The sequence below is a fragment of the Pseudophryne corroboree genome, chromosome 12, assembly GCF_028390025.1.
Source record: "Pseudophryne corroboree isolate aPseCor3 chromosome 12, aPseCor3.hap2, whole genome shotgun sequence".
Taxonomy (NCBI): domain Eukaryota; kingdom Metazoa; phylum Chordata; class Amphibia; order Anura; family Myobatrachidae; genus Pseudophryne; species Pseudophryne corroboree.
This window is the reverse complement of record NC_086455.1, coordinates 165,659,627-165,676,041: the sequence shown is the minus strand read 5'-3', so window position 1 is coordinate 165,676,041 and position 16,415 is coordinate 165,659,627. Positions and strand designations below refer to the sequence as shown.

Below are 16,415 nucleotides of genomic sequence, written 5' to 3'. Positions count from 1 at the left end.
ATGTGTTAGGGTCTGCGGGTACAATAAGGTGACGGTGTAGCCTCTGATGGTATGACTGGCAGATGCAGCATGTGTTAGGATCTGCGGGTACAATAAGGTGACGGTGCAGCCTCTGATGGTATAAGACTGGCAGATGCAGCATATGTTGGAGGCTGCGGGTACAATAAGGTGACGGTGCAGCTTCTGATGGTATAAGACTGGCAGATGCAGCATGTGTTCGGGTCTGCGGGTACAATAAGGTGACGGTGCAGCCTCTGATGGTATAAGACTGGCAGATGCAGCATGTGTTAGGGTCTGCGGGTACAATAAGGTGACGGTGCAGCCTCGGATGGTATAAGACTGGCAGATGCAGCATGTGTTGGAGGCTGCGGGTACAATATAGGGATTTTTGTTTACTTACCGTAAAATCTCTTTCTCTGATTCCATCTGGGGGACGCTGCGCACTTACTAATGGGGTTAGAGTGTGTGGGAAGGGAGTTTGGCACAGAACCTATAGAAATCAACTCCTTCCCCCTCTAACCCCTCCCATCTACATCCTGTTCAGGAATTACCTCAGTTAACGTTTAGCAAAGCCGAAAGAGGCAGAACAGACCATAACCAATAAACTAGATAAAAAGACGGGAGGGATCGCAGCGTCCCCCAGATGGAATCAGAGAAAGAGATTTTACGGTAAGTAAACAAAAATCCCTATTTCTCTTTCATCCATCTGGGGGACGCTGCGCACTTACTAATGGGATTTCCCAAAGCAAGTTAATTAGAGGAGGGAGAACCAGACGGCATAGCTGTCTGTAAAATTTTACGCCCATAGAGGCAGTCTCCAAACCAAAAGTATGAAAATGGTAAAACTTTGTGAAAGTATGCACGGACGACCAGGTCGTCACTCTGCACAACTGCTCAACAGATACACCTCTGCTTACAGTCCAGGAGGCTCCAACAGCCCTAGTTCAATGAGCTCTCAGAGGTTCAGGAACAGTATAAGGTACATAGGCCTGCCGAATAGCAGAGGTCATCGAACAAGCCACTGTGTTCTTAGAGGCCGGTCAGTCACGTCTGGGTGCATCAATCAAAAACAAAATATCTGTACGGCGAATAGACTCCATACGAGACAATAAATGTGTAAGGTCTTAACCTCCAATAATGCCAAATGACTATCCTCTCCGGAAGAATTTGGAACAAACGCCGGAAGTACAATGTCCCGATTCAGGTGGAAAACCGACACAATCTTTGGCAAAAAGGAAGGTTTCGTACGCAAGACCACTCGCTCATCATGAAAAAACAAAAACAAAGGTAGCCTGTAAGAAAGCGCCGCTAACTCTGAAACATTTCTGTCCAAATTAATGGCTAAAAGAAAACCACCTTAACAGTAAGGAACCGCAATTCTACAGATTCCAGTGGTTCAAACGGAAACTTCTGAAAAGCCTTAAGAACTAATTTTAAATCCAGGGAGGAACCGGAAGAACAAACGGAGGTTGAAACCTAAGCACCTCGTGAAGGAACGTCTAGATGAGAGAGCCAAAGATGTTGCCCTTTAAAGGGAAGAAAGATGAAGAACCTTAGTCAGACCATCCTGAAGGAAAGACAACAGGCGAGGTAAGCGAAAGAAGTTCGGCGACAACCCACGTTCTTCACCCCAAGCAATATAAATATGCCACACCCCGTGAGAATTTCGAGAGGTGACTGGTTTCCTAGCTTGGAGCATAGTGCTCACCACCAGTAGAGATGAGCCTTTATTTCTTAGAATGCTGGATTCAAGAACCATACCGTCAAAGTCAGACGATTTAAATTGTGGTGGCGACAAGGTGCTTGTAGAATAAAATCTGGTCGTAGATGTAGACGGACCGGTTTCTTGGTCACCCTGCTGTGCAGAAGAGTGTACCACTGGCGACGAGTCCAGGCCGGAGTCACGAGAATGACCGGTAGACCTTCTCTCCAGATGCGCTGAAGTAGGCGTGGGAGTAGAGGAATTGGCGGGAACACATCCCAGTTGAAAACACTGTGGAGATGTCAAAGTATCGATCAGTGCTGACTTAGGATCCTGATCTTGTGAGCCGTATAGGGGTAGTTTTCTATTGAGATGAGACGTCTGCAGGTCAATTTCGGAAGTACCCCACAGGGACATCAGGGTAAGAAAGGCCTCTTGAGGAGGCTCCTCTTCCGCCATATGGACCACCTGACGGCGTAAGAAATCTGCTTCCCAGTTTTTCACTCCCGGGATGCGAACTGCGGAGATGTTCGTTACCCAATGTTCCGCCCACTGGAGAATATGGGAGACTTCCGTCACGGCTTTTCAGCTTCGACTTCAGCCTTGTCTGTTTATGTAAGCTATCGCCTTGGAGTTGTCTGATTGAAATCGTACTGGATGACCCCAAACGCTGATTCGTAACTGAAGCAGTCCATACCGGAGTGTTCTCAATTCCAAAATGTTGATTGTCCCCGTCAATACCTGGCTGTGCCAGAGGCCCTGGAAGCGCTGAAATTGAAACACCGCCCCCCAACCCGTGAGGCTGGCATCTGTGGTGACCGTCATCCCAGACCAAATCGTGAATGGCACCGCCTTGGTCAGATTGTGGCTGTAAAATCACCAATGTAGAGACTGACGAGTCTGAACTGACAAATGGAACAATTGCAAGTCCAGATGTAGTCCCATTTGAGTCCAACAGATGAAAATCTGAGCCTGAAGGGTTGGAGCATGTAATCTGGCATATGGCACTGCCTCGGTTGTCACCATCTTTCCCAACAGCAGCATACATCTGAGAACTTGAACCCATCGGCAATTTTAACAGGGATCTGATTGTGGATTGTAGATCCTGAACATTGTCCTGAGGAACTTTCTGGCTTGTGTCAAACAAGACACCTAGAAAAACCATCTTCTGAGAGGGAAGCAGCGAAGATTTTTGGGAAATTCACTATCCACTTGAATGAATGTAGGGTGTTTGTTGTGAGCTTCAATTGCTGGTGAAGAAGTGTCTGTGATGGAGAAAATTTCTAGTCTTGCCCGGATTTGAACACGGGATGCACACATTGCAGACGGACACTGTAACCACTATGCCACCGCTGACCACTCTTCAGGAACAGGTCGTCTAAGTAAGGAGTAATGTTGACTCCCTGAGACCTGAGTACCACAGCTATGCGGGCCATGAGTTTCATAAACACCCAAGGGCCCATGGATAGGCCGAATGGGAGATCTCAGAAGGTCTGGTGACCTGTCCAAATGGGAACATGTAGGTATGCGTCCTTTATGTATAAGGAAGTCAAAAATTCAACCGGTTCCATGGAGGCGATGATTAAACGAATGGATTCCATTTTGAATTTCTGTACAGAGAGATACAGATTTAGGCATTTTAGATTTAAAATGGGCCGAAACGAACCGTCCGGTTTGTTAAAAAGAAAAAGACTTGAGTAAAAGCCCTGACTCTGTTGTTGTTTGGGAACCGGAAGAATTACTCCGTAGTATAAAAGCGCGGAAGTTGCGTTAGGAGGGATCGCATGGGAGAGAAATGGGACTGGTTCCTCGAGGTCCCAACATATATCTTCGGAATCCGACCCGTCACCCACTGATCTGGTTTTAACAACGGTCATACCTTCCTGAACTGAAGTAACCGAGCCCCAACCACCAAAGATCCCTCCGGAGGACCCGGACAATCCTGCAGCAGGTTTGTTGGTAGGTGTAAGGCTGGTCTACGAGATGACTGGGTTCCCCTCCTCAGAATGGTCCTCCGCGTTGAAATTGTGAAGAGGCCCGAACAAACTGGAGAATTCACCTACCTTTAGTACGAAAGGTCCGAAACTTTGTTTGATTCGGTTTCTGAGGAGCAGAACAACCTGAAGAAAGGGCTATTGTCCCCCAGTGTATTGATTTTTGTAAATTCCGAGTCAAAGAGGAACCCTCCTTCAAAAGAGAACAGCTGTTAAAGTCTGCTTTGAATCGGAGACAGCTTTTTTTTTTAACTAATTGTATAGCTTCGGATGGGTCGTCCGGTTGCATTTCAGACACCCCTGTGCAAGCCAATCATCTACGGCTGTAAGGACCCAAGGTCCGGCGAGCATTGGACATAGAGAAATATCAAATAAGGTGAATATGGATTTAAGAATTGCCCATGTCTCCCTATCTGTAGGATCCCTCAAGGTCTCCTGACTGCACCCAAGTATTAACCATTGCCATCGCCAGATGTTGTAATAGGGGCATTTACCGTCGGAGCCGTTTTCCAGGATCTTGTATCCTCTTCTGCACAGGGATACCGAAATCTCAATTTATTAATTTATTTTGTAGGAATTTGAATAAGGAGAGTCTGGCTTCAGCCAGGCCTCTATTAAATCTCTGCAAAATGCGTATAGAGAAGGAGTTCGACGTATAACATAATAAGAATTTACTTACCGATAATTCTATTTCTCGGAGTCCGTAGTGGATGCTGGGGTTCCTGAAAGGACCATGGGGAATAGCGGCTCCGCAGGAGACAGGGCACAAAAAGTAAAGCTTTCCGATCAGGTGGTGTGCACTGGCTCCTCCCCCTATGACCCTCCTCCAGACTCCAGTTAGGTACTGTGCCCGGACGAGCGTACACAATAAGGGAGGAATTTTGAATCCCGGGTAAGACTCATACCAGCCACACCAATCACACTGTACAACCTGTGATCTGAACCCAGTTAACAGTATGATAACAGCGGAGCCTCTGAAAAGATGGCTCACAACAACAATAACCCGATTTAGTTAGCAATAACTATGTACAAGTATTGCAGATAATCCGCACTTGGGATGGGCGCCCAGCATCCACTACGGACTCCGAGAAATAGAATTATCGGTAAGTAAATTCTTATTTTCTCTATCGTCCTTGTGGATGCTGGGGTTCCTGAAAGGACCATGGGGATTATACCAAAGCTCCCAAACGGGCGGGAGAGTGCGGATGACTCTGCAGCACCGAATGAGAGAACTCCAGGTCCTCTTTTGCCAGGGTATCAAATTTGTAGAATTTTACAAACGTGTTCTCCCCCGACCACGTAGCTGCTCGGCAAAGTTGTAATGCCGAGACCCCTCGGGCAGCCGCCCAAGATGAGCCCACCTTCCTTGTGGAATGGGCCTTAACAGATTTAGACTGTGGCAGGCCTGCCACAGAATGTGCAAGTTGAATTGTGCTACCAATCCCACGAGCAATCGACTGCTTAGAAGCAGAAGCACCCAGCATTGTTGGGTGCATACAGGATAAACAGCAAGTCAGATTTCCTGACTCCAGCCAACCTGGAAACTATATTTTCAGGGCCCTGATAACATCCAGCAACTTGGAGTCCTCCAAGTCCCTAGTAGCCGCAGGTACCACAATAAGCTGGTTCAGGTGAAACGCTGACACCACCTTAAGGAGAAACTGGGGACGAGTCCGCAGCTTTGCTCTGTCCGAATGGACAATCAGATATGGCTTTGTGAGATAAAGCCGCCAATTCTGACACTCGCCTGGCCGAGGCCAGGACCAACAGCATGGTCATTTTCCATGTGAGATATATCAAATCCACAGATTTGAGTTGTTTAAATCAATGTGATTTTTTAGGAATCCCAAAACTACGTTGAGATCGCCCAGTGCCACTGGAGACATCAAAGGGGCTGTATATGCAGTACTCCCTTAACAACTTCTGGACTTCAGGAACTGAAGCCAATTTCTTTCTGGAAGAAAATCAACAGGCCAAAATTTGAACCTTAATGGACCCAATTTGAGACCCATAGACACTCCTGTTTGCAGGAAATGTAGAAATTAACCTAGTTGAAATTCTTCCGTGGAGCCTTCCTGGACTCACACCCTGGCACATATTTTCACCTAAGTGGTGATAATGTTGTGCGGTCACCTCCTTCCTGGCTCTGACCAGGGTAGGGATGACCTCTTCCGGAATGCCTCTTTCCCTTAGGATCCGGCGTTCACCCGCCTTGGCGTCAACGCAGTTGCGGTAAGTCCCGGAACAGACACGGTTCTTGCCGAATCAAGACCCTTCTTAGTATCTCTTGAAGTTCCGGGAACCAAGTCCTTCTTGGCCAAACCGGAGCCACGAGTATAGTTCTTACTCCTCTCCTTCCTATCATTTTCAATACATTGGGTATGAAAAGCAGAGGATGGAACACATACACCGACTGGTACACCGACGGTGTTACCAGAGCGTCCCAGCTATTGCCTGAGTGTCTCTTGACCTGGCGCTTCAGGTGGGACGCCATCATAACCACCTTTGGTCTTTCCCAACGGTTTACAATCATGTGGAAACTTCCAGATTAAGTTTCCACTTTTCCGGGTGGAATTCATTTATGCTGAGGAAATCTTCCCAGTTGCCCACTCCCGGAATGAACACTGCTGACCATGTTATCACATGATTTTCCGCCCAGCGAAGAATCTGTCATTGCCCTCCTGCTTCTTGTGTCGCCCCGTCTGATAACGTGGGCGACCGCCATGATGATGTCCTACTGGATCAGCACCGGTTGACTTTGAAGCAGGAGTCTTCCTAGGCTCAGAGCATTGTAAATTGCCCTTAGCTCCAGTATATTCATGTGGAGAGAAGTCTCCAGACTTGACCACACTTCCTTGGAAATTTTTTCCCTGTGTGACTACTCCCCAGCCTCTCAGGCTGGTATCCGTGGTCCCCAGAACACAGTCCTGAATGCTGAGTGTGCTGCCCTCTAAAAGATGAGCACTCTGCAGCCCCCACAGAAGAGACACCCTTGTCCTTGGAGACAGGATTATCCGCTGATGCATCTGAAAATGCGATCCGGACCATTCGTCCAGCAAATCCCCTGAGATCTGCCGAATGGAATCGCTTCGTAAGAAGCCACCATTTTTCCCAGGACTCCTGTGCATTGATGCACTGATACTTGGCCTGGTTTTAGGAGGTTTCTGACTAGGTCGAATAACTCCTTGGCTTTTTCCTCCCGGAGGAACACCTTTTTCTGGACTATGCCCAGAATCATTCCTAGGAACAGCAGACGTATCGTCGGAAAACAGCTGCGATTCTTGGAATATTTAGAATCCAGTCGTGCTGTCGTAGAACTACTTTAGATAGTGCTCTTCCGACCTCCAACTGTTCTCTGGAACTTGCCCTTTTCAGGATATCGTCCAAGTAAGGGATAATTTAGATGCCTTTTTTCTTTGAAGAAACATCTTTTCGGCCATTACCTTGGTAAAAGGCCCGGGGTGCCGTGGATAATTCAAACGGCATCGTCTGAAACTGATATTGACAGTTCTGTACCACGAACCAGAGGTACCCTTGTTGAGAAGGGCAAATTTGGACATGGAGGTAATCCTTGATGTCCAGGGACACCATATAGTCCCCTTTTTTCCGGTTCGCTATCACTGCTCTGAGTGACTCCATCTCGATTTGAACCTTTTATGTAAGTGTTCAAAGATTTCAGTTTAGACTATGTCTCACCAAGCCGTCTGGCGTCAGTACCACAATATAGTGTGGAAAAATAATACCCTTTTCCTTGTTGTAGGAGGGGTACTTTGATTATCACCTGCTGGATATACAGCTTGTGAATTGTTTCCAATGCTGCCTCCCTGTCGGAGGGAGCCGTTGGTAAAGCAGACTTCAGAAACCTGCGAGGAGAAGATGTCTCGACTCTCCAATCTGTACCCCTGGGATAATACTTGTACTATCTAGGGGTCAACCTGCGAGTGATCCCACTGCGCGCTGAGACTCTTGAGACTACCCCCCCACCTTGAGTCCGCTTGCATGGCCCCAGCGTCATGCTGAGGACTTGGCAGACGCGGTGGAGGGCTTCTTTTCCTGGGAAGGGGCTGCCTGCTGCAGTCTACTTCCCTTACCTCTATGTCTGGGCAGATATGACTGGCCTTTTGCCTGCATGCCCTCATGGGAAAGGAAGGATTGAGGCTGAAAAGACGGTGTCTTTTTCAGCTGAGATGTAACTTGGGGTAAAAAGGTTGGATTTCCCAGCTGTTGCCGTGGTCCCCAGGTCCGATGGACCGACCCCAACTAACTCCTTCCCTTTATACGGCAATACTTCCATGTGCCGTATGGGATCTGTATCACCTGACCACTGTCGTGTCCATGACATCTTCTGGGTGATATGGACAACGTACTTATCTTGATGCCAGAGAGCAAATATCCCTCTGTGCATCTCACGTACATATATATAGAATGCATCCTATTAAATGCCCTATATGAATAAAATATTTTCAGTCAGGGAATCCGACCAAGCCAACCCAGCACTGCATCTCCAGGCTGATGGCGATCGCTGGTCGCAGTATAACCACCGTATGTGTGTATATACTTTTTAGGATATCTTTCCAGCTTCCTATCAGCTGGCTCCTTGAGGGCGGCCGTATCTGGAGACGGTAACGCCACTTGATAAGCGTGTGAGCGCCTTATCACCCTAAGGGGTGTTTCCCAACGCGCCCTAATTTCTGGCGGGAAAGGGTATAACGCCAATATTTGCTATCGGGGTAACCCCACGCATCATCACACACTTCATTTTATTTTATCTGATTCAGGAAAAACTACAGGTAGTTTTTTCACTCCCACATAATACCCTTTTTTGTGGTACTTGTAGTATTAGAAATATGCAACACCTCCTTCATTGCCCTTAACGTGTGGCCCTAATGAGAAATACGTTTGTTTATTCACCGTCGACACTGGATTCAGTGTCCGTGTCTGTGTCTGTGTCGACCGACTGAGGTAAATGGGCGTTTTTAACGCCCCTGACGGTGTTTCTGAGACGCCTGGACCGGTACTAATAGTTTGTCGGCCGTCTCACGTCGTCAACCGACCTTGCAGCGTGTTGACATTCTCACGTAATTCCCTAAATAAGCCATCCATTCCGGTGTCGACTCCCTAGAGAGTGACATCACCATTACAGGCAATTTCTCCGCCTCCTCACCAACCTCGTCCTCAACATGTCGACACACACGTACCGACACACAGCACACACACCGGGAATGCTCTGACAGAGGACAGGACCCACACTAGCCCTTTGGGGAGACAGAGGGAGAGTTTGCCAGCACACACCAAAACGCTATAATTATATAGGGACAACCTTATATAAGTGTTTTCCCTTATAGCATCTTTATATATCTCAATATCGCCAAAATCAGTGCCCCCCCTCTCTGTTTTAACCCTGTTTCTGTAGTGCAGTGCAGGGGAGAGCCTGGGAGCCTTCTCTCCAGGCTTTCTGTGAGAGAAAATGGCGCTGTGTGCTGAGGAGATAGGCCCCGCCCCTTTTTCGGCGGGCTCGTCTCCCGCTATTTAGTGAATCTTGGCAGGGGTTAAATATCTCCATATAGCCTCTGGGGGCTATATGTGAGGTATTTTTCGCCAAAAAAGGTTTTCATTTGCCTCCCAGGGCGCCCCCCTCCCAGCGCCCTGCACCCTCAGTGACTGCCGTGTGAAGTGTGCTGAGAGGAAAATGGCGCACAGCTGCAGTGCTGTGCGCTACCTTTAGAAGACTGCAGGAGTCTTCAGCCGCCGATTCTGGACCTCTTCTTACTTCAGCATCTGCAAGGGGGCCGGCGGCGCGGCTCCGGTGACCATCCAGGCTGTACCTGTGATCGTCCCTCTGGAGCTGATGTCCAGTAGCCAAGAAGCCAATCCATCCTGCACGCAGGTGAGTTCACTCCTTCTCCCCTAAGTCCCTCGTTGCAGTGATCCTGTTGCCAGCAGGACTCACTGTAAAATAAAAAACCTAAGCTAAACTTTCTCTAAGCAGCTCTTTAGGAGAGCCACCTAGATTGCACCCTTCTCGGCCGGGCACAAAAATCTAACTGGAGTCTGGAGGAGGGTCATAGGGGGAGGAGCCAGTGCACACCACCTGATCGGAAAGCTTTACTTTTTGTGCCCTGTCTCCTGCGGAGCCGCTATTCCCCATGGTCCTTTCAGGAACCCCAGCATCCACAAGGACGATAGAGAAATATCAATAACTTGACTCCTGAGCTTGTAGAGGATTCTTGAGCTGAGTCAGAGAGACACCTGCCCATCTTTCTTGCCCATGGAGGTTCCTGAGAAGACTGTCAAGTCAGCTGTAACATCAGCCACATTCCTGGCCCACAGAGGTATTACCTGATCTACAGAATTACCCCGCTGCTCCGTCACAGGTGTTTCAGAGCATGCAGTACAGAGGGGACCTGGATCTGTGTTAGCCCTTACAAGTGTGGAGCCGCACTGTGAAACAGGACAAATAAACAACTGAGCCTGCTTCTTTTGGTAAATGTGTCCGGCTTATTGCCATAAATAATTCTTACAAGTAACTAATAGTAACCCAAATAGTAGTGAAAAATGCAATAGAGAGAAGTAAGTAGAAATCCCCTCTAATAAATGCCTTGTAAACATATGAACTCCCCTGTAGAAATAACAGGGTGAGTAAATGAATAACAGTGACTCCCCAAAAATAAATTAAGTGACTGTCACTGCACTACAGGCTATATAATTAAGAAAGTAACTAAAAAACAAGCACAGGTTAACTATAATACTTGCTGTGAGCCAATCCTGGCTGGGATCTCCAGTGTGCTGCTGTATGCTGCGCAGCATCTCCCGCTGTGTAACTCTACCACAAGCGTGGAGAAGATGGCGCCGGTAAATCAAGCTAGCCTAACAAGGAAAATGGAGGCAGACCGTTACTAACTAGCCAAGCGGGAAGAACAAGGCGGGAAGCGCTGACTTCCCCTTCTGTAACACTGCTACGGCTAGCCGTCCAATCCACTTCAACAAGGGAACCTTCTTCCTCCCTCTGTATTGGGAGCGTGGCTTCTATGGAGGTACAGGCGGGAGCGGAGAGAGTTTACATCTCCGTCAGAACCGCTCTGTCTGTATAAGATCCCGCTGCCTCACCTCTGTGTACAGCAGCGGTAAATCACCGTGGCAGCGTGTCTCATGTAAGCGGTCTCTGTCAGACAGCATCTCCCATGCTTAACATACAGTCGCCAGCGGAGGGGAGGGGGGGGGACTACACAGACAGCATTTGTATAAATATTAATGTAAGTAATTAACAGTCCAACTCTGCTCAGGCAGGTTGTGGCTGTCCTACCTGAATAGTGCCTCCTCGGATCTCTGCCCGGAAAAAAAAAAAAAAAAAAACAGAAAAAGCCCCAGTGACCTCAGTATGGTGGCTTCCCAGAGGCTATTTAGAGTGGGAAATCTGGCTTAAACAGCCTCCTTAGCTAACCCCACTCTACCTATACTTGTCACCTGTAAACAGGGACTAAGTATCCAACAAAACTCAAATAAAAGGAAAAGAAAACCTAACTAAAAAACTATAGGCATAGAAACTGTGCCTGTACTCCTCAGGCACAAAACTAAAACTGAGGTAATTCCTGAACAGGATGTAGATGGGAGGGGTTAGAGGGGGGAGGAGTTGATTTCTATAGGTTCTGTGCCAAACTCCCTTCCCACACACTCTAACCCCATTAGTAAGTGCGCAGCGTCCCCCAGATGGATGAAAGAGAAAAGGTGGCGGTGCAGCCTCTGATGGTATAAGACTGGCAGATGCAGCATGTGTTAGGGTCTGCGGGTACAATAAGGTGACGGTGCAGCCTCTGATGGTATAAGACTGGCAGATGCAGCATGTGTTGGAGGCTGCGGGTACAATAAGGTGACGGTGCAGCCTCTGATGGTATAAGACTGGCAGATGCAGCATGTGTTAGGATCTGCGGGTACAATAAAGTGACGGTGCAGCCTCTGATGGTATAAGACTGGCAGATGCAGCATGTGTTGGAGGCTGCGGGTACAATAAGGTGACGGTGCAGCCTCTGATGGTATAAGACTGGCAGATGCAGCATGTGTTAGGGTCTGCGGGTACAATAAGGTGACTGCAGCCTCTGATGGTATAAGACTGGCAGATGCAGCATGTGTTGGAGGCTGCGGGTACAATAAGGTGACGGTGCAGCCTCTGATGGTATAAGACTGGCAGATGCAGCATGTGTTGGAGGCTGCGGGTACAATAAGGTGGCGGTGCAGCCTCTGATGGTATAAGACTGGCAGATGCAGCATGTGTTGGAGGCTGCGGGTACAATAAGGTGACGGTGTAGCCTCTGATGGTATGACTGGCAGATGCAGCATGTGTTAGGATCTGCGGGTACAATAAGGTGACGGTGCAGCCTCTGATGGTATAAGACTGGCAGATGCAGCATATGTTGGAGGCTGCGGGTACAATAAGGTGACGGTGCAGCTTCTGATGGTATAAGACTGGCAGATGCAGCATGTGTTCGGGTCTGCGGGTACAATAAGGTGACGGTGCAGCCTCTGATGGTATAAGACTGGCAGATGCAGCATGTGTTAGGGTCTGCGGGTACAATAAGGTGACGGTGCAGCCTCGGATGGTATAAGACTGGCAGATGCAGCATGTGTTGGAGGCTGCGGGTACAATAAGGTGGCGATGCAGCCTCTGATGGTATAAGACTGGCAGATGCAGCATGTGTTGGAGGCTGCGGGTACAATAAGGTGACGGTGCAGCCTCTGATGGTATAAGACTGGCAGATGCAGCATGTGTTCGGGTCTGCGGGTACAATAAAGTGACGGTGCAGCCTCTGATGGTATAAGACTGGCAGATCCAGCATGTGTTAGGGTCTGCGGGTACAATAAGGTGACTGCAGCCTCTGATGGTATAAGACTGGCAGATGCAGCATGTGTTGGAGGCTGCGGGTAGAATAAGGTGACGGTGCAGCCTCTGATGGTATAAGACTGGCAGATGCAGCATGTGCTAGGATCTGCGGGTAGAATAAGGTGACGGTGCAGCCTCTGATGGTATAAGACTGGCAGATGCAGCATGTGTTCGGGTCTGCGGGTACAATAAGGTGACGGTGCAGCCTCTGATGGTATAAGACTGTCAGATGCAGCACGTTAGGGTCTGCGGGTACAATAAGGTGACGGTGCAGCCTCTGATGGTATAAGACTGGCAGATGCAGCATGTGTTAGGATCTGCGGGTAGAATAAGGTGACGGTGCAGCCTCTGATGGTATAAGACTGTCAGATGCAGCATGTGTTAGGGTCTGCGGGTACAATAAGGTGACGGTGCAGCCTCTGATGGTATAAGACTGGCAGATGCAGCATGTGTTAGGATCTGCGGGTAGAATAAGGTGACGGTGCAGCCTCTGATGGTATAAGACTGGCAGATGCAGCATGTGTTAGGGTCTGCGGGTACAATAAGGTGACGGTGCAGCCTCTGATGGTATAAGACTGGCAGATGCAGCATGTGTTAGGATCTGCGGGTAGAATAAGGTGACGGTGCAGCCTCTGATGGTATAAGACTGGCAGATGCAGCATGTGTTAGGATCTGCGGGTACAATAAGATGACGGTGCAGCCTCTGATGGTATAAGACTGGCAGATGCAGCATGTGTTAGGATCTGCGGGTAGAATAAGGTGACGGTGCAGCCTCTGATGGTATTAGACTGGCAGATGCAGCACGTGTTAGGATCTGCGGGTAGAATAAGGTGACGGTGCAGCCTCTGATGGTATAAGACTGGCAGATGCAGCACGTGTTAGGATCTGCGGGTACAATAAGGTGACGGTGCAGCCTCTGATGGTATAAGACTGGCAGATGCAGCACGTGTTAGGGTCTGCAGGTACAATAAGGTGACGGTGCAGCCTCTGATGGTATAAGACTGGCAGATGCAGCATGTGTTGGAGGCTGCGGGTACAATAAGGTGGCGGTGCAGCCTCTGATGGTATAAGACTGGCAGATGCAGCATGTGTTGGAGGCTGCGGGTACAATAAGGTGACGGTGCAGCCTCTGATGGTATAAGACTGGCAGATGCAGCATGTGTTAGGATCTGCGGGTACAATAAGGTGACGGTGCAGCCTCTGATGGTATAAGACTGGCAGATGCAGCATGTGTTGGAGGCTGCGGGTACAATAAGGTGACGGTGCAGCCTCTGATGGTATGACTGGCAGATGCAGCATGTGTTAGGATCTGCGGGTACAATAAGGTGACGGTGCAGCCTCTGATGGTATAAAACTGGCAGATGCAGCATGTGTTGGAGGCTGCGGGTACAATAAGGTGACGGTGCAGCCTCTGATGGTATGACTGGCAGATGCAGCATGTGTTCGGGTCTGCGGGTACAATAAGGTGACGGTGCAGCCTCTGATGGTATAAGACTGGCAGATGCAGCATGTGTTAGGATCTGCGGGTACAATAAGGTGACGGTGCAGCCTCTGATGGTATAAGACTGGCAGATGCAGCATGTGTTGGAGGCTGCGGGTACAATAAGGTGACGGTGCAGCTTCTGATGGTATAAGACTGGCAGATGCAGCATGTGTTAGGGTCTGCGGGTACAATAAGGTGACGGTGCAGCCTCTGATGGTATAAGATTGGCAGATGCAGCATGTGTTGGAGGCTGCGGGAACAATAAGGTGACTGTGCAGCCTCTGATGGTATAAGACTGGCAGATGCAGCATGTGTTGGAGGCTGCGGGTACAATAAGGTGACGGTGCAGCTTCTGATGGTATAAGACTGGCAGATGCAGCATGTGTTAGGGTCTGCGGGTACAATAAGGTGACGGTGCAGCCTCTGATGGTATAAGACTGGCAGATGCAGCATGTGTTGGAGGCTGCGGGTACAATAAGGTGACGGTGCAGCTTCTGATGGTATAAGACTGGCAGATGCAGCATGTGTTAGGGTCTGCGGGTACAATAAGGTGACGGTGCAGCCTCTGATGGTATAAGATTGGCAGATGCAGCATGTGTTGGAGGCTGCGGGTACAATAAGGTGACTGTGCAGCCTCTGATGGTATAAGACTGGCAGATGCAGCATGTGTTGGAGGCTGCGGGTACAATAAGGTGACGGTGCAGCTTCTGATGGTATAAGACTGGCAGATGCAGCATGTGTTAGGGTCTGCGGGTACAATAAGGTGACGGTGCAGCCTCTGATGGTATAAGATTGGCAGATGCAGCACGTGTTGGAGGCTGCGGGTACAATAAGGTGACTGTGCAGCCTCTGATGGTATAAGACTGGCAGATGCAGCATGTGTTCGGGTCTGCGGGTACAATAAGGTGACGGTGCAGCCTCTGATGGTATAAGACTGGCAGATGCAGCACGTGTTAGGGTCTGCGGGTACAATAAGGTGACGGTGCAGCCTCTGATGGTATAAGACTGGCAGATGCAGCATGTGTTAGGATCTGCGGGTAGAATAAGGTGACGGTGCAGCCTCTGATGGTATAAGACTGGCAGATCCAGATTATGTTAGGATACTTAACCCCCACACCTGTTGGTAGTCTTGTATTTGCTGTATTTGCTGTGGTCGGTCATGTGACAGCCGGCATCCTGAACGCCTGGATTATCTGTCACACCCCTGTACACATATTGCAGAAAGGTTCCATTTCCTGAGAAATAAAATGTTCAACAGGAGAAATCGCCCAATGTGTTTCTGATGAGTAGATTGTTGGAGCGGGCCAAAATATTTCATTCACGGAAGATTATTTATTCTTACATTTTATGGAAAAGATTACAGGAAACTGGAAAGCTGAAGTAAGCTACAGTATAGTATGGACAGATGTCCCAGTGTGCAGAACCCAGCAATTGGTGACCATCATTAGGAGATAAAACCTAAGATATCAGAGTGGGAAGAAACGTTCTAAAGGTTTCACGTATGGCGACATAAGAAACAACCCAAGACTGTCCAGCTCCAAATGTTCTCTGTACAGAGCAGGTTATCGTTAAAAGCAAAGTACAGCGATTAGATTCCGAATACCAAAAACCCCTTACCAAGATAGAGACGTCCAAAGCCACCCTGTCCGATGGGCAATCCCAGTTTCCACTGCTTTTTTGCAGAATCAATCAGTACCTCTCCTGGTGGGAACTCCTCCGCCAGCTTCCGCTTAGCTGGAGCCTTCCTGGCAGCTGCTGCAGCGTCCTTCTTACGAGGCGGCATTTTTCTGGATCTGAAAGCAATTGTTGGAAGTTATGCTACATTGAGGGCTGTAAAATCCTAGGACGGGAATAACCAACAAATAAACATAACCTTGTTTATCTTCTAAGGGTCTATTTTACTGTTGTCAAAGGAATCTTTCCTGGCTCCTAGATTTGACCAACAGGTTACTAAATTCTACATCAAATTTACTTACCTGTGCTACTTAAAATTAAATTTGCTACAACTCTCTCAGCAGTCATTGGACAATAGTCATCTTTCCCCATCACACACCAGTATCCTGTGAATGGTCAACCGCAAACCACATTCAGATTTCAGCACATGGATGGGCCTCACATCCAGAGAACCCCTTCTCCACCAATTAAAGCTGGATGGCAAAAATGGGATTTTAATACCTACCGGTAAATCCTTTTCTTAGTCCGTAGAGGATGCTGGGGTCACCATTAGAACCATGGGGTATAGACGAGATCCGCAGGAGACATGGGCACTTTAAGACTTTCAAAGGGTATAAACTGGCTCCTCCCTCTATGCCCCTCCTCCAGACTCCAGTTATAGTAACTGTGCCCAGGGAGACGAACATT

At 48.6% G+C, this 16,415-nt stretch overlaps 1 protein-coding gene across 2 annotated transcripts in view; it reads right to left on the bottom strand.

The window, feature by feature from the left end:
• VRK1 (VRK serine/threonine kinase 1) overlaps window positions 1-16,415 on the bottom strand; it is a 90,251-nt gene that overhangs the window by 57,927 nt on the left and 15,909 nt on the right. For both annotated transcript variants that reach the window (XM_063948453.1, XM_063948454.1), the window contains one exon: window positions 15,672-15,847. In XM_063948453.1, coding sequence (XP_063804523.1) covers window positions 15,672-15,847 — 176 coding nt within the window. The remainder of the gene's footprint in view (window positions 1-15,671; window positions 15,848-16,415) is intronic.